The sequence below is a fragment of the Scardinius erythrophthalmus genome (genome assembly GCF_964197995.2).
Source record: "Scardinius erythrophthalmus genome assembly, chromosome: 1".
In the NCBI taxonomy this organism is placed as follows: Eukaryota; Metazoa; Chordata; class Actinopteri; order Cypriniformes; family Leuciscidae; genus Scardinius; species Scardinius erythrophthalmus.
The window spans coordinates 39,868,787-39,896,783 of NC_138221.1; the positions used below are offsets into that span (position 1 = coordinate 39,868,787).

General features: G+C 40.1%; 1 protein-coding gene across 4 annotated transcripts in view; it reads right to left on the minus strand.

Annotated features, from left to right (window-relative positions):
• LOC308702189 (uncharacterized protein) overlaps positions 1-25,054 on the minus strand; it is an 85,313-nt gene extending 60,259 nt beyond the window's left edge. For 2 of the 4 annotated variants that reach the window (XM_081384856.1, XM_081384857.1), the window contains exons 1-2: positions 24,016-25,054; positions 6,950-7,166 (exon numbers count right to left, since the gene is read on the minus strand). In XM_081384856.1, coding sequence (XP_081240982.1) covers positions 6,950-7,166; positions 24,016-24,684 — 886 coding nt within the window. In that variant the 5' untranslated portion in view covers positions 24,685-25,054. Of the gene's footprint in view, positions 1-864; positions 1,776-6,949; positions 7,167-24,015 lie in introns of all 4 variants that reach the window. The other 2 variants (XR_014031564.1, XM_081384858.1) reach the window with 2 other exon arrangements.
• Between the last annotated feature and the right edge of the window lie 2,943 nt (positions 25,055-27,997).

Genomic DNA, 27,997 nt, shown 5'->3' on the forward strand with positions numbered 1-27,997 from the left:
TTTTTCCCTGTATTTTTTATGCATTTGGCAAACACTTTTATCTAAAGTGATAAATATAAATATATATATAAATATATATCAGTTTTGATAAATCACTTGCTTACCCTGGGAATTGAATCCATGACCTTTGCATTGCACTGACAATTCTTTACACTTATTTTAAGTATAAAGAAAACAAAAACAAGTAAAAAACAAAATCTACCAGTGAAGACAATATATACTTACATTCAAGATATAATATAACAATAATAATAATATAAGGTATCGTTTGAAGTCAGTAAGATTTTTAAATGTTTTTAATAGAAGCATCTAGTGTTTTCAAAGGCTGCAATTATTTGATCAAAAATACAGTAAAACAGTAATATTTTGAAATATTATTACAATTTAAAACAACTGTTTTCTATTTAGATGTATTTTAAAATGTGATTTATTCCTTTGATGTCAAAGCTGAATTTTCAGCCTCCTTACTCCAATCTTCAGTGTCACATGATCCTTCAGAAATCATCATGTTCATCAATCATTCTAATATGCTGATTTGATGCTCAAGAAACATTTCTTTAGAAAGTTAAAAAGCCTTTATTTTAAATGGAAAACTTTTGTAACATTAATGTTTTTACTGTCACTTTTGATGAATTTAATTTATCCTTGGTGAATAAGTTTTAATTTCTCTTTTTAAAAAAAAGTTAATACAATCTTAATGACTCCAAACATTTGAATGGTAGTTTATATACAGTATAAAAAAGGTTATTTAAGTCATGTTTATCAAGTAAATTGATCTCATTTTAAGTTTTTTTTTTTTATATATATATATTTGTTTAAATTCACTTTGTTTCCACGATCTTTAGATATTTTAACTTTTAAAACATGTTTTGTTTTTATGGATTTTTAGATAATTTACCGTGAAAGAAGTCAAGAAATACTAATTAAAAATACATTAATACATTGCAGGTCAAGCCAATGCAACAATTCATTCACTGTGCAGTCAGAAAGTTCACATTACCGTTACTCTACAAGAGTCCTTATTCAGTTCAGAACAAAACATTAATTTTGCCCTAATCTGGAAGTAGTTGTGCTCATCGTAAATAAACCCTAAAAACTGCTCTTAGATCAGTACAAAGTTCTAAAAGCACTTCCAGGTCAGCGATCTGCATTCATCCTCCTTAATTTGGCAGGCAGGTTGTCCTCCATTCGGCCACCAGGCGTGTGTGGAGGAGCGTGCTGGTGTGTGGGGACGACCACTGGGGTGGGAGGCAGACTCCTCTGGTGGAGGTCTCCAGTGGACAAGGCCATGGGCTGGAAACCCACCTTGAGGGCTTTGAGGTGGAATCGTGCCTCTCCGTCAACCTGCCCAGGACTAGAGCTGAGCCGCTGTAGTTTAAGAGGAAGGTCCCCGGTACTCGAAGCCTTCTCGGGGTGCTGCGAGCTCAAGCGTAGCGCCTTCCTCTGCAGATCTTCTCTGCCAGACGAACTCATTTTCTGGAGTTTACTGGGCAGCTTGCAAGAAGCGCTTCCGGGATGCGCCCTTTCATCACCTGTTTCCAGGCAGTCCATGGAAAACACTCTCTCGCGGTGAGGCGTGAGCAGGGGAGAGGGGAGCGAGGATTTCTCCTCGTATTCTTTCACGCTGTAGGGTGGCGTGGGCACCTCAAAGGTGCTGTGAAACTGGGAGTAGTCCACACGAAAGAAGCCCTCTTCCAGAGACATGACGGGCAGGAAGCGGTGACCCCACAACACCTCATCTTCCGTGTACGAGGTACGAGCCTGACATGTCATACCTGTGAGAGACGGCGTATAATAAACAAGCATTACAATAGAGAAGAAAGGTTTACGGTTGAAACGTATTTCAGATAAGGTGGCTTTCATTGTCAGGTTGGCCTGGCCATGAGAGTGATTTATACTGTCCTATTCCTTTGTCTTCCTAGAATGTGATTTAAAGACTCTCAGTACATAATGTGCGTGAGAAGGCAGAGTTTTAAGACTCCTGCAACCATAATTCAGCCAGAGGGCCCTTCAGTGAGTCATAAACACAGCCCAGCCATAGCTTTACACAGCCGCGCTCTTTCGCTTACAAACCCGGCCAGGAAGACTGAAAACCCAATCTGCTCCTCGATAAAATCAATACAGCAATCACTAAACAATTGGTGTTCCTTAAGAATGCATTGTTGTTGTTTTTCAGCAGGGTAATTCTGTCATTATTTTCATGGGGATAAACCAATAAATCAAAGGAGAGATGAAAAATGTATTCTGTTATGCTGAAGTAGCATTTGTGTCTTTTCAAACAGAATGTTTAAAAAGGTATATGCTTCTATTATGAAATAGTTCCAGTCCTCAAATTTTATTTAGTGTCAGTCTGTGTAGTGTTGGGGATATTTCATTGTAATGTCTCTCTTTCTGCTGATTACATTGCCAGTAGTTGTTGACAAATTACTATATTTATGAGTGGGTCATTGAAACAATTTGCTCACTTGAACAGTAACCGAATCAAGTATTGCAATTAAGTTCACTGTAAACCCAAAAAAGTTGGCAAAACTTAAAGAAATTTGGGTAATGAGTTACATGAAATTTTGTAAGTAAAGAAATTCAAAATTTAAGTCAATTCTAGCATTTATTCTCCTTTTCGAGTGTCATGGCAAAGCATGCTGGGAAATATAAATCCCAGCCAAGTTTCAGTTCAATTTAAGTTTGCTTAAATTAAAAGAATCAAGTTCATAAAACCCAAAACAATGAAACAATTCGGATTAATTAAAATGTGTCCGTTTTGTGAACCCATAAGAAAAAGAAAGTTATAAATTTAAATTTAATTTAAGTTTACCCAACTCAAACCAATTAATTATGTTGAGCATTAGGGTTTAAACTTTACACTGTAAAAAAATTCTAACCCTCCCAAATCAAAAATTTCAAGTGACTGATAACATCTAAATTTTTCAATTGGCCCAAGTGAAATTCTGTAAATTATAAAATTAAATTCACAGAATTTCACTTGGGCCAATTGAAAAATTTAGATGTTAGCGGTCACTTGAAATTTTTGATTTGGGAGAGTTCGAAATTTTTACAGTGTACAGTGTAATGCATTGTTCAGGCAAGTGATTTGTTCAAAACACAGATTTGTGCATGAATGAAACAAGTGATTATGAATGAGTAATTGAATTATTCGTTTAATTGATTCATTAACAAAATAAGTGATCATAAGTCATTAGATCATTTACTCAATGATTTGTTCAAAACACTGATTTATTCATGAACGAATCAAGTGGTTATGGGTGAGACATTGAATCATTAGGTGTGTTGGACTTAAAGTGGCGCTGCGCAGAGCTGTGTATGACATCAACGTACTGTGAGAGCGATTAGAGAACAGACGGCTCCGTGGTACTTTGATTTCATACTATCAGTCGAACACATCTTCACTCAAACGTTTCGTGCAAAAACGTTGAGTCGTTCTTGAATTAAACAGCAGTCCTGCGTGTTGCAGCATAATGACTAATTCTGCTGTGGCTTCATTGAAACTATTTCCAGTAAACTGCACTTGAGAGTATTACAGATAACTGAAAGCATCAAATTAGTCAAATATATAATAAACAAATATGCATGGGCAGGGGATCTGTACGTAACTTCATCAGTGAAAGGTGTTCCAAGTCTGCAGAGCTTCTGTGTGGGTCTGCTAATGATTAAATAATTATCATTAGCTTACTAATTAGCAGCACCTAATATAAAACATGAACAAGCCTCAAAAATGAAGGATGAAAATGCCAACAACTCGCTTTCTGTGAGCGTTTCTGCTGGTGACATTGCACTGAGAATTCTGTATTTTGCTGCCGGAGTGGTCGTGCTGAGTAGGAGCAGTGGGGTGTCCTGGCTTCAGCTAAAGGCTTAATTGATGGATCAATGCTGGAAGAAGTTTTGCCAATGTATCAATGGCTTCACTGTGCTGAAAGCAGCTTTTTAAGCTCTTATTTAAAGCAAGACAAATTTCACAGTCTTCACAGTAAGACTCTTGATCGCGCAATACTCTGTCGGCATACATAATTAGGGTCTGTCTTTCGTCTTTCATCTGATCTATGGCATTGATTAAAGAAAGCCTATTTCACACTTGCATTAAATCTATTTAACCAAATTGCACATCTGTTTCGTTCTTTGCTGTTTCTTATACAAAGAGAAGATGCAAATTAAAGTGAGTCATGTGAGGTGCAAAAGTTCACGCAAAGCCCTTAATATGCCGTAAAAGGAATACAGAGCCGTAGCTTTGTCTTGTAACATCGAGTTTGTAAAATGATTAACTTGACATTTCTGTCTGTGTCCAGGGCTTCAGTGGATCAATAAGCACTTATGAGTACATGATAGACCTCAGCTCCCCAACAGAAGGGTGGTTAAATCACCACATGACTGTTTGCCCCGTTACTGGCCTGACAAGAAATTAATTACTGAATTAAAAGAGGAAGTGAATTAATAGATGGTTTAACAGCAGTCTTCCTCTGGTGTGCACTGATATGCTTAATAAGTTTTGTGTTTATCACTGCTGTAACAGCTGCATAATGAGCATTGCTGACACAATGTAATGTAATATCGTCCCTCGCTCCATCTCATATCGTCTCTCTGATAGAGCGAGAGTTCAAACGAAAAGGCCCCCTGCATGGTGTTTCCATTTTATCAAAGGTAATTTACAATAAAACAACTAATAACTGAACAACTAATCTTCTGAAAGGGTTAGAAGGTGTGAAAGAATTCAAAAAGAATTTTCTGATAAAAATGTCAGTGCTTTCCAGGGAGTTGCTATGCGGTTGCTAAGGTATTCCAGGTTTTGGTCATTTACCAATGTTGTTGTTGTTGTTGTTGTTGTTAACCAAAGTTGCTAAACCTTGGTTGAAGAACTAAAAATCCTAAAACTATAGAAATATAAATTAAAGCTAAACAGAAATAAATGAAAAACAACAATAAAATTGACAAAATCAATTTCTCCTCGGCAGAGATGATAGAATAAAATGACTAACATTTGTGAAAATGTGAAAAAATGTATAAAAAATATAGTTCAACATTAATAAATCCAAAAATAGTGTGTAAATGATACAAAAATAAGGTCGCTTACTGGCTCAAGCCTCTAATCTGGTCCGTATTAAGTCACTCCTTCAATTTAAATCTATTGTATTTTTAAATTAATCCTAAAAAAATCCTATTATTTGGAAATGCAATTAATAGCATGCATCATCCCAATGATTTGAGGTGTCACTCTTGCTATGTCAAAGTTTAATTCTTATGGTTATAGGCAAATGGTCAAATCACTAACCCCAAATATGAGTATTAGTGATGTTTAGAAAACACCACTAAAAATGAAATGAGAAAAAGAACTGCTGTCATCTTCCTACTCCTCTCACATCCTCAAAAGAAAATCCCATTCTGCATTTCTCAGTTACTTTACTTCCTCGCACTCTGCTTGCATAAAAGACACCAGGAACCAACTGAACTCGAGCGAGGTCTGAAGCTCATACCTCAAACTGACAAGCATGTGAAAAAAAAAAAAAAAAAAAAACGCATTATGCACAAGGCACAGTTAACAGCACTTTTAAAGCACAGACCTGAATGAATGCAATCAGAAAGACACCTTATTAAACCCACTCGACACCCCAACTGACCTGACTGTATATTATGTCCATTCAAATGGAAAACCAGGACTGAGGGATGTGAGGAAGAATAGAGAAAGGTAATCAAGTTTAGAAGGTAAAGTGATATGTTCACTTCAGTTTGATAAATGAAGATGAATAATGATAAATGAACACTGCAAAAAAAAAAAAAATACTTTTCTTAATTAGTATTTGTATCATGTTTTCCAATAAACATCAAAACATCATTAAAACAAAATAAATTTACTTGAGGAGAAAATTTGCATAAGACAATACTTCTTTTCAGAGAATTAATCTTTAGAAAATTAAACTTGCATTGGCATAAAAATTTGGGGTCACTACGATTTTTTTTTTACTTTTGTTCAGAAAGAACATATTAAAGTGATCAAAAGTGGCAGTAACGATATTTATAATGTTACAAAACATTTATATTTCAAATAAATTTTCTATTCATCAAAGAACCTGAAAATAAAAATGTATCATGGTTTCCAATTTTTTAAAAAAAAATTAAGCAGCACAATTGTTTTCAACATTGATAATAATAACAAATGATTCTTGAACAGCAAATCAGCATATAAGTATATGATTTCTGAAGGATCATGTGACACTGAAGACTGGAGTAATGCTGAAAATTCAGCTTTGCCATTACAGGAATAAATTACATTTTGAAATATCTAGTTCAGTCGTGAAACTCTAGAGGGCACAGGCTGGTCCTTTATGCAATCTGCAAGCAATCACATCATTACCGCATGGAACAAGAAATTAAAAAATGAAGATTTATGCATAATACAAGAAAAAACCCAAAATATTTGAATTTTAGCCTAGAAATCTAGACGTACATCTAGAACAGTCTTTCGAATCGGCTTTGGCCGCGACTCTGGAGGACTTGGAGTTAAGTTTTTCTTTGAGAAAAGAGCAAAGAACGGCACTTAAGTCATTAAGTCATGCCGGCCAGATATGGCAAAAGTTGAATCTATCAACTAGCTCGGCTGTTGGGAAAACGCTCTGGTTGGTTGAAGTGCTGTCCTATTGCGTGCAGAGGGAATTTGAAAGACAGCCGTTTATCCTGCCCCTCGGATTGAGCCGTGTCTATGGTGAGTTTCCAGACCTAACATCTTGATGTAGGTCTGGCTTGCCAGGCTATTTGAATTTAGTTTCTTAAGGAGTTTTAGTAATGTTTAGGTATTTTTACATGAAAACGAGAAAAAAATTACTCTGCAAAATGGCCAAGGGGATGCAAGCAAAGTTGCATTGTAAATTAACTTTTGTGACATCACATTCTTAAGCCAAATGATGTTCCTAAAAGAATGGAGAGTGGAGTGAAGAATGCGACTTACCCGTTGTCTCTACAATGCCTTCCAAGATGACGACAATCTCAAACTGCTCGTTCATGAGCGAGCGCTGGGACAGGTCGAAGAAAGGGCTCTTGGGATTGATCTCGTGGCAAATGGTGAGGGGAGAGACTAGGAAGAGTTGGTCAGCACCTGTTCCAAAGCCCACATCCAGTTCACACTGATCCAACGGCAGGAACTCGCCCTCCGGGGTCTGACGAGACTGGTGAGAGACATTATCATCATTATGGTCACCATCTTTATCCATTTTACATTGAAAACTTCAATTTAAGATTATGCCCTTCAATATCTGAGACAAGTTACAGCAGGAACAGTCAATCTAAAAAACAAAAAAAAACAAGGATGATAAGAAATGGAGGTGGAAATGGAAAAAGCAAATTGAAAGAAGAATGTCAGCATGTGTATTTACAATTTTTATGCTGTAAACTGAATCGTAATCAAACTCAAAATAGAATTGAAATTGAGGGACAAATTCATGCTGTTTAGAGTGTAAGGAAAATATTCCTCACTAGGCAAGTGGAGAGAGAGTGAAGAGTGAATGGGGATTTTGATAAGCATGACTGCTCAGAACAGTGAAATAAAACGCAGACGGAGCAAAGGAGGAGGCTGGGGTGAGATAAGAAAATGCCTACAAAGCATTGTGTCATTTCAACCGTGATTTAAGAAGATAAAAAGAGTATTTTCAGAGAGCGAGCGAAGTTTAAGACCTACTGATTTACAGGGCGATGTCAAACTAAAAAAGAGAAGGAAACTCCAATGAGAAGGATATGTTTTTCTATACAGGCTAGTGAGGGGTTTGTGTGGAAAGGCAGAGGATGGAGCCACACACACAAACTCTCTCTCTCGGAATAATGTTGCTGTAAATACAAAGTGGAAGAAATCACTCTTACATTCAGTTAGTTGGCAGATGTCCTCTCACTTCCAAGTCTCCATTTCATCCTCTCTCATTACAGTGGCCTTACTGGAGCTGTTTAGGCTAAGAGTGTCTCTAAAGGGCCCTACAGCTGTGGAACAGCCTCGTGGGATGTAAACCAACAACCCTCTATAAATAGGTCCATTACTTAAAACACTGCAGCTCAGAGGGGCATTAAAAAGTGGTTTACATATTCCACATGTAAACCACACAAAACTGTCTAGGCATTTCCAATCTCTAAATACAGCCAAAGTGCATTAGACCTACAGAGGTGATTGGATAATAACTTTGTCATCGTTATTTTCTCCTTCCTTCTTTCCTTCCTTCCTTCCTTCCTTCCTTCCTTCCTTCCTGTAGGTTAAAATGTTTTAAAATTATTTTTTATTTAATTTCAGGCATATACTTCTAGATTACTGAATAGAATAGAACTTAATACAATAGAGTTGACTATGACACATCTTTTTCATTGTAGTACATGCAATGTATGTCTATGCAGTTTTAATGTTGTATGCAATGCATCTAGATACATGTTAATTTTTTTAACATCATGGTATCTACATGGTGACAAAAAACTCCCATTTACCTATTTATTATTCTGTCCTCCCAACGATGCTGTAATCTTGTGAACCATTTGTATTTAATAATGATAATAATAATAATAATAATGTCATGCTGTGGCTGTCTTTAATCAATAAATCCACAATGGAAAAACTGGGGATCTGGAGGAGGATGTTACGAGCATGTAAAAGGCAGGAACTAAGAGCCGTTGGCGTGGGAGATACCAAGGCGGAGATGATGGTGGAAGGAGCCAGGAGCAGGAGTAGCCAGGCGGGGACCCAGAGAGCAGCCAGGACAAAGGCCCACGGTGGAGTCGAGGAAGGGAGGAGCCATGGTGGAGACTTGGCTGACAACACCAGGCGGATGACTGATGGAGATGACGCCAGTGGACCCCTATGCGGAGGCGTAGAGCCAGCGAGTTTGGGTGACACTGATGGTCCTGGAGGCCGAGGCGGAGCCACAGAAAAGAGCGTCTGAGGTGGAGCCAGGGTGCCAGAGGACTGAGGTGGAGCCAGAGGGAAGGCGGAGCCAGATGATGCTGAAATGGTTGGAGAGACACAGCGCAGCGGTTGGATCAGAAGTCTGTGGCACAGGCAGAGCAACGTCTGACCAAGGAGGAGCCAGAGGGAGCCTGGTGAAACCACAAGGACGATGGTCAATGGTGGAGGCAAGTGAGGAGCCAAGGCAGAGCAGTTAGGTCAACAGACCGAGGTGAAGCGACTGAATCAGCGGCTGGAGGCAGAGCCGAGGAATCCTCTTTACTCGGAGGAGCTGGAGACTGGAAAGCCCGAGGTAAATCCACACCGTAGAGAGGAGTCAGAGGAGGAGCCAGGGGGCTGAAGGGAACCAGCAGAGGCGGGGCTGGGGAACTGGCTGTTTTTGGATGAGGAGGCGGGAAAGGGAGGCTGGGCGGTGAGGCTTCGAGCTGGGTGGAACCATCAGCAGGGATGGGAGAATCAGGGAAATTACCTCCTCCAATTCCTCTAAATAATTTCCAGAGGCCAGGTACAGCTCATCCACACAGGCTGGGCTCTGGGTCTAGAGAGGGGCTGGTGACGTCTTCCTCAGCAGAGCAGATGGTGCATGGGGACACGCAGTTCACCAGCACCCAATCCACAAATTGGCAAAATTCCCCCGGGGACCCACACCTGGTGTGCTTTCATTTCTGCATCGAGGCTGGTATGATAGAAGAAATTTAATGAAAATGAATGAAGCACGCACGCCAGATGTAAAAATCTGACATTACACAATTACACATACAAATCATCTTTGCGTACAAATTTGTATTCAGCTGAACAGATGAAGAGAAGTGAATATTTATTTATAAAGCATGTGATGAATATATTGAGTTGCTAGGTGAGTTTGAACTGTTGTTGAAGGGAAGGCTGGCTGGACAGGGCCTATCACTCCTACATCCAGTGCACCCAAGCAGAAAAATTTAATAGTGCTCATACAGACAGAGTATGACATTTCTCTATCTCTCTCTTACCCCATTATTCTCTCCATCTCACTCTTACTGCTCTTTCTCTCCTTGTCTTGTACTTTCTCTTGCAAACACATTCTTGGCAAGGCTAAAAAATCAGAGACAGTGAGGGAAATTTCACCATAAGACGAGTCGACGCACATAGATCAAACTCTGAAAATATGTCTGGTTTTCATGGAATCATAGCATAGGTTTCATAGGTGTTTTTGTCACAGTGATGGCATTAAAAAAAAAAAAAACAGCCTTGGATCAGATTTTATTGGATTGTCAGTTGACTTGATTAACGCATGTGGGATTGATCCAGTAACCGGTATGGCAGGGTGATCCATTGACTGGGTGGATTGATTACAGCATGAACAATTAACACATCAACAATTAGCAAAACTGCATTTTGAGTGTTAACTGTTATTTAATTATTCAAGGGTGATTTTGCTCTTTTTATTTTTTGACCAGATAGAATTTTGATGATGATGTAAAACCTTTTACACACACACACACACACACACACACACACACACACACACACACACACACACACACACACACACACACACACACACAATAATTTCTACACATACAGTAGATACTCTTGTGCACACATTTCCGCCTCATAAAAAGAGGAGAAAATAAACATACTTTTGAAATCCCCCCCCCCCACACACACACACACACAAACAGATACACAACCTTCACCCACACAGAGGTTCTGGTGCACTAAGTGTCTTCTCTACTCTTTATCAACCCACAAGGAGCACTTCCACAGTGAAGTCTCATCACACCAACTACCCATATCCAGTGTATCCCAGCTCTCTCTCTCTCTCTCTCTCTCTCTCTCTCTCTCTCTCTCTCTCTCTCTCTCTCTCTCTCTCTCTCTCTCTCTCTCTCTCTCTCTCTCTCTCTCTCTCTCTCTCTCTCTCTCTCTCTCTCTCTCTCTCTCTCTCTCTCTCTCTCACACACACACACACACACACACACACACACACACACACACACACACACACACACACACACATACACATCCCTGATCCCTGCCAAATATCGATGTGCCTACAACTTTTTATTTAGCAGCACTCCTGTCTTCTATCCCATGGTTGTTTTTCATCCAGTTGCCTGGACTGGTTTTGGGGAGTAAACAGCTCCCCCCAAAAGAATTTGCAATGCTAACACATTTTGTAGGCTAGTGTGTCTGTGTCATACAGGTTTGGAACAACTTGGGTAAGTAATGAAACATTTTTTGGTTGAACCCTTTAATAAATGTTCGATTTAGTATTTATTTTGTCACCTTTAAGTTAACCATCTTTGTTCTGTGTTAGATAAGTATTGCTGATTATATAATCATTTTTTGTAAACAATGATAGTTATTTATTTAAAAAAAGACATCTCTACCGTAAATGTCTTGTAGTTAAAGGAACACTCCACCGTTTTTTTTTTAAATAGGGCTTATTCATCTTCTTTCCCACATTTAGATAGGTGGAAGATATATTGATGGAAGACATGGGATTTCATGTGTTGCGTGCCCAGTAGCAGTGCTTCGCCTGTGCTTCCCCCTAATATAGTCCCAAGACAATATCTGCCTAGGAAATCGCCTAGTGTTAACCTGCATCGCTATTTGTACTCGTTGTGAATACGCAGGCCACAAGAAGTAATTAGGTGTGTTTTTTTTTTTTTTATCACTTTTACTTAGGACATGCTAGCTGGCAACAAAGGATACCATTCATTATGCTAAGCTAAGCTAGCGCCAACCCTGTCAAACTAAAACAATGCATGCAATTTGCATTGCACCAGACAAACATGCATTTTCCCACCTATCTAAATGTAGGAAAGAAGGTGAATAAGCCCTGTTTCAAAAAACGGTGGAGTGTTCCTTTAAATAGGCCTACTTTTCGCAAATAATACTTTTCGATATACTTTGTGGTGTTATTATTTTTTATTAGCTTTAGTGTAAGTTTTCCTAACAATGCCTAAACGGGTACTTCTGCCATCATACGTAGTGCCATCTTTGCTATTTTGGGCACTAGAAGATAGATATTAAGCTCACCTCACAAAGTATTTTGAACAGAGTAGAGTGATTTTCATGACAATGAGAAACACAAATATATAAGAAATGTAGTATTGAGATAAGTTTAGAAAGAGTCAACCACATCACCTCCCTTTCAAACCTGTCACCATACCTTTGATTGTTGCTCTGATTTTTGGTTTCCCCCTTTTTGGCATGTAACTAAAATACACAACCCATGGGACACAAGCCATCATTGTCCTACACATGATGTGGGGTTCATTGGGAGGTTTGTGGTATTGAGTATGAATGGTATTACACTGTTCCCTTTCGTTCAGTCACTACGAGTTACATCAGTGAATGATGAAATGGGGGTTTTGTTTAGAAGCCTATCACCTTTGAGTTCTAGAAAACGAGCCAAAGTCAATGGAAATGCCAAGTGTCTGCGGAACCTGCACAGCGCAACTCTGCCCGACCGCGTGGGTATAAAAGGAGGACGCCGGCAATCTCGCATCATGTTTTTGCTTCAGAGCCAAGAGCTTCTCTTCACTCTGCAAGCCTGTTTCTGAGTTCTTCACCGCCACCGACCTCGTTCTCCGGGCGACGAAGGTGACCGCACGCTGCCTGGGTCAGGTGACGTCCAAAGCTGTGGTCCAGGAGAGTCACCTCTGGCTAAACCTGGCCGATATGCGAGAGGCTGAGCGGACCAGGTTCCTAAACTCTCCCATATCCCAGGCTGGCCTCTTCGGCGGCACGGTCAAGGACTTTGCCCAACAGTTCTCGGCCACCCAGAAGCATACTGAGGCCATAAAACATGTTCTGCCCCGGCGGCCAGCTGCTGCCTCCACCCAGCCACCGGCTCAGAATCCTCAGTCTGCTCGCCACCAAGGGTGCCCTCCTGCGGCTCCCGCCCCTCCCGCCCGGCTCCAGCAGCAGCCTTCACCCGGGCCGTGCCGTGGAGGTGGCTGCACCTGATAGGAGCAGCTCAGAGATGGGCTGCAGTTCTTCCCAGGAGATTGTAGCTGGGCCACTCCTTCCCCCTGGAGGGCCAGGGGGAGAATCTTTTGTTCTCACCTTGCTGCTGGCCTCATGGCCGGCAACACCTTAATATGGTTAAAGGAAGAACTGACACCCTCATCTCTGAGCCCCCAGAGGCCGTGGATGGCAGACGCGGATGCACTAGTGCACAGCTGGCCGCGGGGCCAAGTATGCGTTTCCCCCAGTGAGCCTCCTGTGCAAGATCAGGCCTCATTGTCCCAACCAGACTTGGTTCTCCGAACTGATGCTCCTCGCGACAGCCCATCCCTGGCCAATTCCTCTGAGGAAGGACCTCCTTTCTCAGAGACGGGGCACCCTCTGGCACCCACGTCCCGATCTATGGAACCTCAATGTGTATGAGTCCTGGACGGGACGCGGTAGGTTTGAGTACCCGACCACCTCTACCCTACCACTATCCTACTTCCACTAGGGCCCTGTCTAGAGACACGCCTATGCGCTGAAGTAGAGCCTCTTCATCACCTGATGTTCTTCTCACCAAGAAGACCCCAGAAAATGCCCGATCAGGTCCGTGCTCTCCTTCCTCCAAGAAGGGTTGGAACGAAGGCTGTCTCCTTCCACCCTGAAGGTTTACGTGGCTGCCTTCTCTACGCACCATGACCTCGTGGAGTCAAAAACGGTGGAAAAGCATGACCTGGTCATCAGGTTCCTGAGGGGGCGAGGAGACTGAATCCTCCTCGGTCTCCTCTTATACCCACTTGGTACCTCGCAGTCTTATCAGCCCTGCAGAGACCTCCCTTTGAGCCATTGTGATCAGTCGAGCTTAAGTTCCTGTCAATGAAGACAGCGCTCCTGGTCGCTTTGGCCTCCATCAAGAGGGTAGGGGACCTGCAGGCATTTTCGGTTGACGAAGCGACCCCACCCTGGATACGTGCCCAAGGTTCCCACCACTCCTTTCAGGGATCAGGTGGTGAACCTGCAAGTGCTACCCTTGGAGGAGGCAGACCCAGCCTTGGCACTGCTCTGTCCAGTACGCGCCCTCCGTGCTTACGTAGACAGAACACAGTGTTTCAGGACCTCAGACAAGCTCTTTGTCTGTTATGGTGGGAAGCTGAAGGAGAAGGCACTCTCCAAACAAAGGTTGTCTCACTTGATAGTGGACGCCATTGTCTTGGCTTACCAGACGTAAAGTCGACCATGCCCCCTAGGGTTGGGTACCGAAACCCGGTTCCAATAGGGATAAGAATAAGAACGAAACTTTTGGTGCCTGATTTCGGTGCCTGACGTTTTTTTACCGCCCCCTATAAAACATCTCGCGGCACGAATGATCCAATAATAAAACATCTCCAGTTAACCAGCGAAGCATTCATTTAGTTCGTTTGTTAAATAAGAGACGATCTAGCGCTGAAATGTGTTTTTTTAAATCAAGTGATCAAAGTGCTCGTTGCCGCTGCGATCAGTGGCGCGGATACAGTGTTTTCTCGTGGCTCGCGCACACCGCACTTTTCTTCACTCGGACGCGCGCTTCAATACGTTGCGGAGATCAATCTATTTATGAGGCGCCGTCTATATGATTATGTGCGCGGAGAGTTTGTGTGTGTGTGCTCGCGTCTCAGATGAGTATGTGCTCGGAGAGTTTGTGTGAGTGTGTGTGTGTGTGTGTGTGTGTGTGTGTGCTCGCGTCTCAGATGAGTATGTGCGCGGAGAGTTTGTGTGAGTGTGTGTGTGTGTGTGTGTGTGTGCTCGCGTCTCAGATGAGTATGTGCGCGGAGAGTTCCGCGCGTCTGTGTGTAGAGTTTGCGTGTGTGTGCGTGAGCGACTTTAGAAGTTGTGCATTTCATATGTATTAGTTTGAGCATTCAGCAGTATACATGTATGTGTGACTACCTAGTATGTGTATGCAAGGGTTTCATATGTGCGTGAATGAAGTTTGATTTAAGCCCTAGATGGCGCCTCATATCTATTCGTTCTGGTGAAATCTCAAAATATAATGGACACAAAGTGTCCCTGCTTGATATACAACCACTGATGAGCATAATCGGTTTAAAAAATAAATAAATAAATAAAAAAATACAAATGCGGATTAGAACATAAAACCTCTGACACGCTTGACTAAAGTTCAAGTTCAGCTGCCAGTGTTCCTCTTCGGGTAAGTCTAGCATTTTAATGCCAACTGCAAATCTTGCATATCAAGTATGAAGTATATCAATATCAAGTATATTTATATGAGGCTATACTGTGTGTGTTAAATATTTCTGCTCAGTGTCAGATATTTCTCTGTTCTGTAAAAGTCATAATATGAGAAGACAAAATTTTGATCTTAACTCAAGTGTTTTGTGCTACATCAGTAGCCTTTTAAAGGGCACAATTTTTCATTTAATCAGAAAATCTTTTTCAGAAAATCACACACACACACACACACACACACACACACACACACACACACACACACACACAGAGGTATTTTTTTTTTTTTGATAAAGTGTGTGCAGTTTAGTTTTCTTAAGTACCGTTTCAAGAACCGTTTAAGCACCGGAACCGTTTGAAAAATACCGAGTAGGTACTGGTATCGGATAAAACCCAACCAATACCCAACCCTAATGCCCCCTAGGGGTGAAGGCACACTCCACCAGGAGTGTGTCTTCCTCCTGGGCTCTAGTGCATGGCAATTCGCTAACAGACATCTGTAGAGCTGTAGGCTGGGTGACACCCAACACTTTCGCGAGATTCTATAATCTCCACGTTGAGCCAGTGTCCTCTCATGTACTCGCTTCCACTAGCCAGTAACAGGACCTGCTCTGTGTCATCGCTTGCAGTGCCATTCCACTCCACGGACTGGATACGTGCGCTATTTCCCCCGTTGGGCGACCCCCACATGTGTATTTCCACGGTAAGCCTCCTCCGAGCACGTGTTTTCCCTCGGCAAGTTCCCTCTTGCCATCTCGGGATTGAAACATTCCACCCTGTGGGCTGGACACCTCTGAGTTTTCCATATGCATCCCACTCTCGTGTCATTTGTGTATTCTAAGTCCTCCCCTCGGATAGGGATGTGTTACATATTCCACCTAGGATATGCCACCCAGTGTACCTTGGCATTCCTGCGTTAAGCCTAGCCCTTCGTCCGTGCTAGTCTCACAACAGGGAGCTCAGTCTTGCGCAGGGTACTGGAAGACAGCCGCTGTGGCGTGATTGAATTGGAACCGCAATTTTGTCATTCACTGATGTAACTCGTAGTGACTGAACGAAAGGGAACGTCTCGGTTACGAATGTAACCCTTGTTCCCTGAGGAGGGAACGGAGACATTATGTCCCTCTGCCACAACCGCAGTCTTGGCTCCTCAGCGGAAAACATGATGCGAGATGCCGGCGTCCTCCTTTTATGCCCACGCGTTCGGGGGGAGTTGCGCTGTGCAGGTTCTGCAGACCCATGGCATTTCCATTGCCATTGGCTCGTTTTCTAGAACTTGAAGGTGATAGGCTTCTATAAGCAAAACCCCCATTTCGTCATTCACTGACGTAGCGTTTCCGTTCCCTCCTCAGGGAACGAGGGTTACATACATAACCGAGACGTTTTCCAGCTGGTCATTTCAACACAAAGGTTCTGTTGCTTTCTTCTGCTTTTTAAATCCACTCTAGGCAATGGTATTCTTCTGTCTCTTTAAGTTAAGCTTGAAAAGACAGATTACTGAGTTCAAGGAGATGAGCAGATCTTACACATACATAAACTTTCCTGCACATTTCAGGAAAACGCAGCTAAATACAGACATTCATTCAAAATCACAGTGGGCAGTGGTGATAACCTTAAACTGCTTAATATGAGAAAGTTACTTCATTTGAATAAGATGTGAAGTGATGAGATGTTTGCATGGGTCTGATAAGTTGTAATGCTTATATAAATGCTGACTGATGTCAAACTAAAGGCTGTACTCATCTTGATTCAGTATCCATTGACCTTTAAGGCACAGAGCTAGACAGCAAAAGCAATCTTAAAAACAGCACCTTCGTGATTAAAGTGAACAAGCTGTTATTCAAATAGCCATTTGAATGTGTCTGTGTGCACAAACGTTCATCTGTGTGTGTTTATGTGTGCCTTGTAGACTAAAGAGCTGCCAGATCAATCATGCCATTCTTCTTCATATCCCACAGGAAAGAAGAGGAAAAATAGAAGGATAGAAGAGTCTCTTAAAGAAGAGGGAAAACGTGGATCAAATCCTCTTTCCACTACAGCAGGTACCAGCAGCCATCTGTTTGACTCAGTCATGTGCATGGGTGAATAAAAGCTGGGATTTCACTGCTTTGCCTTCCTCTGACTCATAGTGGCTTTGACAGCAGAGCTGTGGGGCTGTGCATGTGAATACTCACATGTAAATAGATGTCTTTCACACTGTTAATAAGGCACTGTAACCCAAATTTAATTTAAACTGGTATAAACCTTCTGAGCTATGACCAGTGTAATCAGAATAAAATATAGCATTCAACAGAATAACACATCTATTCTATTCTACCCAGTCAGATTCTATTATATTCTATGCATGCAACTCTACTATATTCTATGTTTCTCTTTCTATCTATCATATTTCTGAATACTCTATAGCCCTAGAGTAGAATATAACATTACATATAACATAACATTATATATATTATATAATTATTCTAATATGACTTGCTGCTCAAGAAACATTATTATTATCAATGTTGAAAACATTAAGCTGCTTAATATTTTTGTGAACCATGATTTCTTTCAGGATTCTTTAATGAATAGAAAGTTTAAAGCATTAAAACAGCATTTACTTGAAATGGAAATAGTTTTCAACATAAAAAATGTTTTTACCATCTATTTTTTAACAATCTATTCAGCATATTTAAGTATGCATTGCAAATATAAATATATTTTTAATTCTCACAGACCTTAAACTTTAAACTTTATAGCGCTCCACAGAACATTGTTGTAGAGAACATTGTTCATTAGATTGATTATATTCTTTGCCAGACTTCTCTACTCAATTTCAGACCAAATCAATTCAGAGTTAACAGAACTGAACCATTACTGAGTAATTCAAATAAAAAACATGTGCCTCCTGCATTCATTTTTTTCTTTCTCTCTCTCTCCCTCTCTCTATCCTTTGTGGAATTACACAATTAAATGCACATACATTATACAGACAGTGTAATGTGCACCCCTGAGTATCTTATACTGCTGAAGGCCATACACATATAACGTGTGTGTATAACAAACTCATCCATCTGTATCACTGCTAGGTCACATGTCCCCAACGCCTGTCAGTGACAAGACAAATAACATGTTGTCCACCTCACATTTAATGCATCACCGCCAGCCTTGTAACACACATGAATGCTCAACACACCGAACAATACATATTCATACATAGGTATAAATAACTCCCAGCATGCCTGTGCCCCACTATGAACATATACTCATGTGGTTTGAGGTTATGTACATGATTGACATAAGTCATTCAAAACCTTTTTATTCATGTCAAGCATAAACACACAAACTCATTTAAAATAGACCCATGCACTCACAAAATATATCAACATTTCACCTAACAAAGACCTTTACACAATACACACCCACGCAGTCAACCTTCTGTACAAGCTGACTCCTGAGTCAAAGCCTGTCTTCTGTAATCGAATTATCTGCAATTAACTCATTCATTACAGTGCACATGTGACTGTCTGCACAACAGCAAATATCTATTTGTTTCTTTCCGCTGTAAGACACGCTAAATGAGTTCGAACAAATCCAGCTGAATTGCAGTGGGAGCGTGTTTCTCCTCAGCTTTTATGAGGTTACATGTACAATTAGCAGTTTGTTATCACGTCTAAACTCTATTGTGTGTGTGTGTGTGTGTGTGTGGTCTGACAAGAATGTTCAGCTGTAAAATGTAAATGGGTTTTCTCTCTGGGTAATCACCTTATAAATTTCATTTATGTGAGAATGAATCTGTGCTAATTAGTTATGCACGATATATCAGCCACCATATCCAAAAATTTGGATTTGGATTCAGATTTATCGGCCAATATTCCGTTTATCGCCTTTCAAATACAAAGAATTATCGGTTCTCAGTATTGGCCAAAATGTAATACCTTAAAACAATAACGTGTAAAACTACTGAAAATGGATAGACAAATTACAAAACTATCCACACTTGAAATTAACCACTTCAAGTTTGAATCAAAATAATGAGCTGGGTATGATGGTTATTAAACTGTTTTTTGCTCAGCTCAGTTAAATTAAGGGGGCACAACTGAACAACAGTAAGAAGTAACAAATAAGAGCTACACATAATGCTATTATTTACTATTTGTAAGATTTTTACTCTATTATAGTATTATTACTTCTAGAGCTATATAAAAAATAACAAAAACCTATTTGATGATGATGAATTTCTTTGATATGACTTAAATCAGATATTCCCCAATTTCTTTTGTCAGCCGAACATTTGCATGTTATTCTGATGATTTTCGTCATGAACCCGAAACCCTGCCTTAGATAAATGTTAATATTAAAAAATATTGCCATTCTACAAGCTTCCTGGAAACTGTAAAAATGAATTTTTTTGTGGTACCCTCAAGTGTGCTCTATTCTATTCTATTCTATTCTATTCTATTCTATTCTATTCTATTCTATTCTATTCTATTCTATTCTATTCTATTCTATTCTATTCTATTCTATGAATTCATACTCCTCCTCTCATCTCCCGCTCATGTTTATCATTGAGTTTTCCTCATTTCTTCCATGTTGCATTAGAATGCTCTTGTGTAGAAACACAAGGCTAACCTCAATTTCTGCCTCCTCTTTTCCTTGTTTTTTTTGTTTTTTTTTGTCCCTTATTATAACGATTTTTTTCCCTTTCATCTCTCTGCTCTTTTCATCTGTTCTTTTTTTTCTCTTCTCTCTGTACTCTGTTTATTAATTCACAAACAATAGAGACAGTGACTCAGGATGAGAGGAAGGTTGATAGATATATTTCATTTGTTTGGAACTGAAGATACAATAAGCAGATGGGGGAAAAATCATAGTGAAAATCATAATCATCACGTAAATGTTTGTGTTTAATCATAAAATGTGAGTGTGCCTCTTTAAGTGTGCATCTCACAGATGAAATTACAAATGCATGATCAATATTATCAAAGCACACACGGCAGGATGAGGCATGATCTGACAAAAGGTGACTGGGAATGACTGAGACTGTGTGCGTCTGTGTATGTGTGTGGGCGACTGAGTCTAAATGGACAGGATATGCCGGCTTTAACAAAAAATTGGCGAGAGAGAGAGAGAGAGAGAGAGAGAGAGAGAGAGAGAGAGAGAGAGAGAGAGAGAGAGAGAGAGAGAGAGAGAGAGAGAGAGAGAGAGAGAGAGAGAGAGAGAGAGAGAGAGAGAGAGAGAGAGAGAGAGAGAGAGAGAGAGAGAGAGAGAGAGAGAGAGAGAGAGAGAGAGATGTGATAAAAAGCACAGAGCAATGCCACCTATGTACTCTTTAGTGTCAAAGGCTATGTTTCGACTGCAGGCAAATCTGAATTTTTTTGCAAATCAGATCTTTTTAGGCAGACTGTCCACACTATTAATTGCAAGTGATCAGATAAGATTTGTGTGTCCAGACATAACCAACCTATCTGCATGGTTTGCTTTTGTAACGACGTAGGTTTACCTACGTGTGACGAGGCTTTCAAAACGGATGCCGTTAAAATGGCTCTCCAAATAAATGCCATGTAGAATCGCGGTGCTGAACTCCTCAGTCGCACAATTAAAAACTCAGCGACGGAGGAGACTGGTATTGTGATGTTCGGTGCTGTCGTCACGGGACTCACGGCAGAAATCTTTGGACATACCGTCTGCCTCTACAAAAACTTTTATTTTGATTTTATATATATTGAACATACTGTATATTTTAATAATTTGCTGTGTCTGTGTTGTATAAGGGTTCTTTTAAATAAGCCACATATTGCTTCTATAACATAAAACACTGATGAGAACAGAGTTAAGGTTATGAGAGAGAGGGGCGAAGAAAAATTTCTTCTTTCCAATTTTTGTTCACATTTCATCACTCTCTTTTTCTTTATTGAGTCAGTTTTCTGGCTCTTCATTTTGCCTTCTTATACTTCCAATAAATCCAATTCTCTTTCCCTTTCTATTTTGTTTGTGTTCCCTGATGCCTTCTCTCAACCTTATACTATCTGGCAAACCTTTCACTATCTCCCACTTACTTTGCCTTCTTTGTTTATCCTCTGTTCTTCCTCCTCTTTTTCTCTCATCGAGAGAAAAACTTCAGCATAGCTTAAACTGACAGTCTGCCTCATTAAGTCAGACGCCATTGACCAAAGACTCTTAATCATTCACAGCATTTGCTTGGCACTAGATAATTAGTGTGAGCTCTGTGAAAGATTTTTGGAGAGGGCCAGAGAGGTCATCCATCCATATCTTTGAAGAATAATCACCTGCTGTAATTGTTCTGAGAGCTGAGATCAGTTATCCTATTATTATACTGGATAGATTCAGATTATCTCACTATTTCAAGGCATATGAGCCATAAAAGTTCCGTTCTATTACACTGACCTCTTTGTTCACCTTTTCAGCGGCCTTTGACTGACAGTCATCAATTACAGGGAAGAAATCCTGATGGTGTTGTCCATGTGTCAACTTTCCATGCCTTATTCATTTAATTTTAAGCCTGTTCCATTGACCGAGCTTATGTGTAACAGCAGACAGACAGACACACTCACACAGTAGCTTCAAAACGTACGCATCTACTAGAGCTGTTATGTAAGCTTGTTCTTCCAGAAAAAGCTTACATTGACAAGAACGACTTCTCTCCCCCTCAGAATATATGTTGGACAACTCCAGCATTGCACTCTCGTGCACATCTGTAATTATTCTGCTGCATTTTCTAAGGCTCTGGAAGTTAGTGCTTGAGGCCACAAGCCACAAAAAAAAGAAAATCCTCCTTCACAAGTGTGCAAATGCAGATTTTCTGGCATCTCTCTGGCTGTGACCTCAGCTCTCGCAGGAGTCTTAGAGAGGCTTATGAGCTCAAAATCAAGAAACATTTTCTGTACTTTTTGGATTTGGAAACAAACCCGACAGAACTGTGCGCTGTCGTGGAACAGCCTTCCAATTACAGAGCAGGTCGGTTTAAATGTCACCGGTTACAGAGTGACAGATGTTGGGCACAGTTAAAACTCTTTTATCCGAGCCTTTTGTCACTGGAATCTCATCTCATTCAGCTGTAACGATGGCTGTCCGTGTCGAGATTACAATAATAAAATGTCATGTCTATTCATGTATCACTGGTAATCAGTTGTGAAGGGGGTACCTGTGCGTCTCGAATTTCCAGCTACACTGCTATCCCGCTAAATCGCATTTCACAGGTTCCTTGATTGTCACTTATTCTCAACAAGCTTTGCTCGCCATGCTTTCTCTGATAGAGGAGAGCGAATTATGAACTAACTCGATGAACTATGCCTTACAGCAGGCCAGGGATTCAGAAACTTTTTGTCAGTCTAACCTGTTTAGTTCTTTAACATGTTGGCAAATAAACATAAAACATGTCATCTTTCTGTTTGATTTCATTTTAAAATGATTTATTTACATTTTTATGATTTAAGTAATTATTAGATTTTCATCAACTCTCAAACCCTCTGCAGTTCCCTTACTATCCCCTAGGGGTTCTAAACCCCAGTTTGGGAAACCCTGTCTCACAGAATTGATCCAGAACAGAGCCAGAGGCATTTTATGCTATTCATATTTGTACTGCCATACAACTGCATCAAAAACGAATGACAATAGGAGAGAAATAAATCATGCCACTTTTTTAAAACTTGCTAAACTTTCTGTGAGGAACAGACAAGTTATTCCTACTGATTTCAGCAATGCAAAATATGATTAAAATGAAAATATTTGTAAAAGGCCTCTTCCTTTCCTGTTAAAAAAAAGGAAAGGGAAATCCTTATAAAAACTACCTGACATTTCTGCAATTTAGTGTTTTACACAATATTTAGAACATCTTTAACTTGAATGAATGAATAAATGAATGAATGGATGAATAAATGAATACATTTCAACTAGTAAACCACTTTCTTTTTACAGTTCAATGCTGTCACACCACTTAGCTATTTCTCAATGACACTAATGCTCATAAATTTCTAACAGTCAACAATAATTCCACCTATATTACACAACAATTGCCTTAATATGACTATAGGTGTTACAATAGTCATAGATAGCCAGCCTACCAAAACACCTAAGTGGGCTGGCATCAGTGGAAATCAAACTATTTTAAATAGATAAAAGTTAATATGATACAACACTGCTAAATAGCTAAAGAGTAAACTAACTGTCCCATAACCCATTTATACACATAAATGGGTCCAACAATAACATTAAATCGGCAACTTAGTGTAAGATTAATAACGAGTTGTTCCATTATTACAGATTGGCACATAAAGAACCTGCGAATGAATGAATGAATGAATTAATGAATGAATGAATGAATGGAACTGAAATAATTGTTTTCAAACAGCTTGCTGATTTAAAGATCAAATTAGCAACACCTCTTCGTGCGATTTTTTTGAACCACACAGTGTACAAATTACAATAAATCAGTGAAATAAACTGTTAATTGGTTAACTGTAACTGTAAGGCATATAACACACGATTTTACTGTAATATTGTTTAAAAGGTTTTAAATAAAAAAGTATAAATCACCTTATAATTTAATTTAATTCACAGAATTCTCCATTTGTTGTGAGTAATGTTGTAGTGTTTTGTTGCATTTTATGCCATTTAGTTTATTGTATAATTATAATATAGCCTACAATATTTGTGTGTAGCCTACAATCACCTAATTCCACTCCGTAGCCTAATGATTGCTACCTTTTATGAAAAAGTTGTCAAGTCAGCTGTTTATAAATGTAGCAACTATTTTTACACTCATGGCTGAGGTTAAATAAAACGAGCATCTAATAAAAAGGAGAGTCTAAAATTCTGCATTCCTTAAAAACAGTTTATTTAGCTCTTGATGCTTCACTATATTGTGTAATAGTAAACGAAGAGTCGCGCTGTAAGAGTGCAGTGTGTGTTTTCACCTTTATGAGTTTACACCTGATTTGCGCGGACACCATATGGCTGTTCCTCAGATTTCCCACGCGGAACATTAAGCAGAGTTTTCCGTCTCGCTGTGAGATCACCGAGTCCTGACTGAACATGAGTGTCTCCGCGCGCTTCTTGGGCTGAGACATCTTTATGAACATACAGCCGATGAGAAACGCGTCTACTATCGAACCCAGCAGAGACTGGAACAGGAACAGGATGATGCCCTCGGGGCACTTCTCAGTTATATAGCGGTAACCGTAGCCAATGGTCGCCTCGGTCTCAATGAAAAAGAGGAACGCCGACGGGAAGTTGTAAACATTGGCGACGCACGGAGTGTACGAAGCGTCACGGCCATGATTTATGTCCCCTCTTATATAGGCGATGATCCACCACATCGAGGCCATGACCAGCCAGGCGATGGTGTAGGTGAGGATGAAAATGAGAAGGTTCCAGCGCCACTTCAAGTCCACCAGCGTGGTGAACAGGTCGGATAAATAGCGACTGGTCTCTCCTCCGAGGTTCCCGTGCTGGACGTTGCAGCGTCCGTTCTTCTCCACGAAGCGCTGGCGCTTCTTCTTCACCGGCGCGATGGGGAAAGTCGCGGCTCTGTTCGTGTTCACCACCTGGTAGTCCTCTCCAAATTTACGCCTTAGCGCTGCCATAACTTCAGCACGTTTGTTTCATTAAACCGGTGGGAAGGGGTTCATAAGTAAAAAAAAAAAAAAAAAAAAAAAAAAAAAACACACAAAATGGAAACTTACTTTCTCTGTAGCATGGCTTTGGTGCCTTTTTCACTTTATAAAGTAGCTGACGTGGTCGCCGGGCAGGGCAATGTCTCTCTGCCAAGTTTTATTCCCCCTCCTTAATCTAATCTGAACTGTAAAATGTAGTCAGGAAAGCTGAAGGTGCACCCTTGCTATAATGTCAGTTTACTGTAGCATCATTGCACTAGTCTCTCTTCTGGTCGGGTTTCTCTGGATGTCCGTGTGAAGTGCACGGGCTGTGTTCTCTGTGCACTTTCGGCTCTTCTGCACATGATATGGCATGAACAGCAGAAGAAGAAAGAGAAGAGAGAGTGGGTGTGAGGGACGGCCGGGTGGGAGGAGGGGGCTTAATGTGTGAGCGAAATACTATTTTCTACACTGGAAAATATTGTGTGTGGTCCTAGTGAACGTTATGAGGACAGAATGTCCCCCACAATGATGGCTATATAGCTAATAAATCAAGTGATGTTTTTTTGAAAATGTAAAAACTATGAAAGTTGTCTGTGATGGGAAGGTTTAGGGTTAGGGGATAGAACAGTTTGTACAGTAGGCTATAAAACATGCTTGAAAGTCCCCATAAAAACATTAAAACCCAACTTATGTGTGCACTCTTAAAATAAATGGTTCTATTTAGAGCCAGAAATGGTTCTATCACCCGCTTCACATGTAGTGGCGTGTGTGTGTGGCCTAAACCCTACATTATGGGGACAAAATATCCCCAAAAAAGATGCCAATGCAAAATCCTACTGTAGCCTATGTGTACACTAGGGTAGTGTAAGGGATAGAATATGTTTGTGCAGCATAGGCTAAAATCGTTTTATTTGAAAGTCCCCATAAACCATAAAAAATAACACAAACGTACGCGTGTGTGTGTGTGTGTGTGTGTGTGTTTCCCTAGCATTGGGAAAAAGATTGGATTTCCAGTCCAATGTAGAAATCAATACGCTGCTCGGTCGGTCTGGTGTCCTGGTAAAGCTGACACAACATCTTGTTTTGTCATGTTAGCATTTGAGTCAAAAAATTCAAATTATCTTTCTTGTCACTGAAGGCAAAAAGAAAATCATACTCAATTGTCCTTCAAAATTGAACGATCCTCCTCAGTCAATTAATCAAACTCACAGCGCCATCTGCTGACTGAAATGCGCGAGTACACACTTCGTTAAAACAAACGATTGCAGTTTTTTTAGCAGTTTAAAATGTGTTGTATTTATTTGTGGGCATCAACCTGTGCGGACAAATTTACTTATCCCTTTAATAATTCACCTTGATTAAAAACTGAAGTTTGGGGTTTTGTTGATTTTCTTTTTTTAATTCTTAGAAAGACACAAGTTTTTGGATTATAATAAAATACCTCATATTAACAATAATAACACACACACACACACACACACACACACACACACACACACACACACACACACACACACACACACACACACACACACACACACACACACACACACACACACACACACACACACACACACACACACACACACACACGTCTGGTGCACTATCTTTGATCTTTGTGAGGACTCTCCATAGACGTAATGGTTTTTATACTGTACAAACTGTATATTCTATCCCCTTACACTGCCCCTATCCCTAAACCTACCCATCACAGGAGACATTCTGCATTTTTACATTTTCAAAAAAACTAATTCTGTATGATTTATAAGCTTTTGTACCCATGGGGACCTCAATTTAGGTCCCCACGGTGACACGAGTCCCCATGAGTCTGTGTGCATTCAGGTTTAAGTCCCCACCGGTGTAGAAAAACATGTACACAAACACACACACACACACACACACACACACACACACACACACACACACACACACACACACACACACACACACACACACACACACACACACACACACACACACACATATATATATACTGTATATGTATACACACACACACACACACACACACACATATACTGTATATATATGAAGAGTTCAGATGCAAAAGCCTCTAAGTGCCATCTGAAATTTTCTTCTAGAATGATCATTTTTATCAAGCTTGTATATTTAAGTTCAATAATTTCACTTAAATGGCAATGAAAATTACCTATTAATTGTCATTTAAGTGAAATTACTGAACTTAAATATACAAGCTTTATAAAAATGATCATTCTAGGAGAAAATTTCAGATGGCACTTAGAGGCTTTTGCATCTGAACTCTTCATATATATATATATATATATATATATATATATATATATATATATACAGGCTAGAGGGAGAGAGAGAGGCAGTAAGTGCATCGCATTAGGTTGGGTTATGAGGTTTATCATGTTGTATGTGGGCGCTCAGTTTTTTTTTTTTCTGTCATTTGAGATTCTGTCAATCTCATGTTAGATGAAGTGCTATAGGCTATTTAAGACCGTATTTGCTATGACTCGCCGACAAATGCTGGACTAAGACACTCTTAAAACATTAGCTTTATATGTTTCTTGAATAATTGAAACGCTGTACTTAAACAACCAGGGCCCGTATTCATAAAGATTCTAAGAATCCTCTCAGAAAACTCTTAATTTAGCTTAAAAACTTGTATGTAGGAGTCTTAGCTTAAGAGCGATTCGGGACCGATCTGAGAGCAACTCTGAGTAAGGAAAATACAAAAACTTTTATCTTAGTAAGAAGGCGGGGTTGACCCCGTTGCTATGTATGACACAATCTTTTGAAGACTGTGATTGGTTGGTTGTCCAAGAAGGAAAAAAAAAGTGATTTTAAGTATAGGGTCTATTCTAAGCCTCCACTTTGAACTTACATGCGTAATTTTTCCTGTTTGATCGTTCTCTCTCTCACACACACACACACACACACATTATATATGTGTATATAAATCCTTATTTTATTAACCATGCTGTGTTGATTTCCTATAAGGTATTTGATTGCTTAGAATGATAAAAATTGTTCCACTCTTTCCAGTTACACTGATTGCTGGCATGTCTATTTAAGCGGTGGTTTGAATGTTGGTTTTAATGTATCAAACATGGAATTTTCCCAGTTGCCAAATATCGTAATGTAGTGATTACTTTCATTTCAGGCGCTATGGCATTTCTGCGCTGTGTTGGAGATATTAGCGTGTCTCTAAAAAGATCAGTCACAAACATGATCCCTGCATGATCTAATCTATAGCGTCTTATTAACTCACTGTCATCCATTGTCTGCAACACATTTCTTCTCCCTCTTCGTCTTT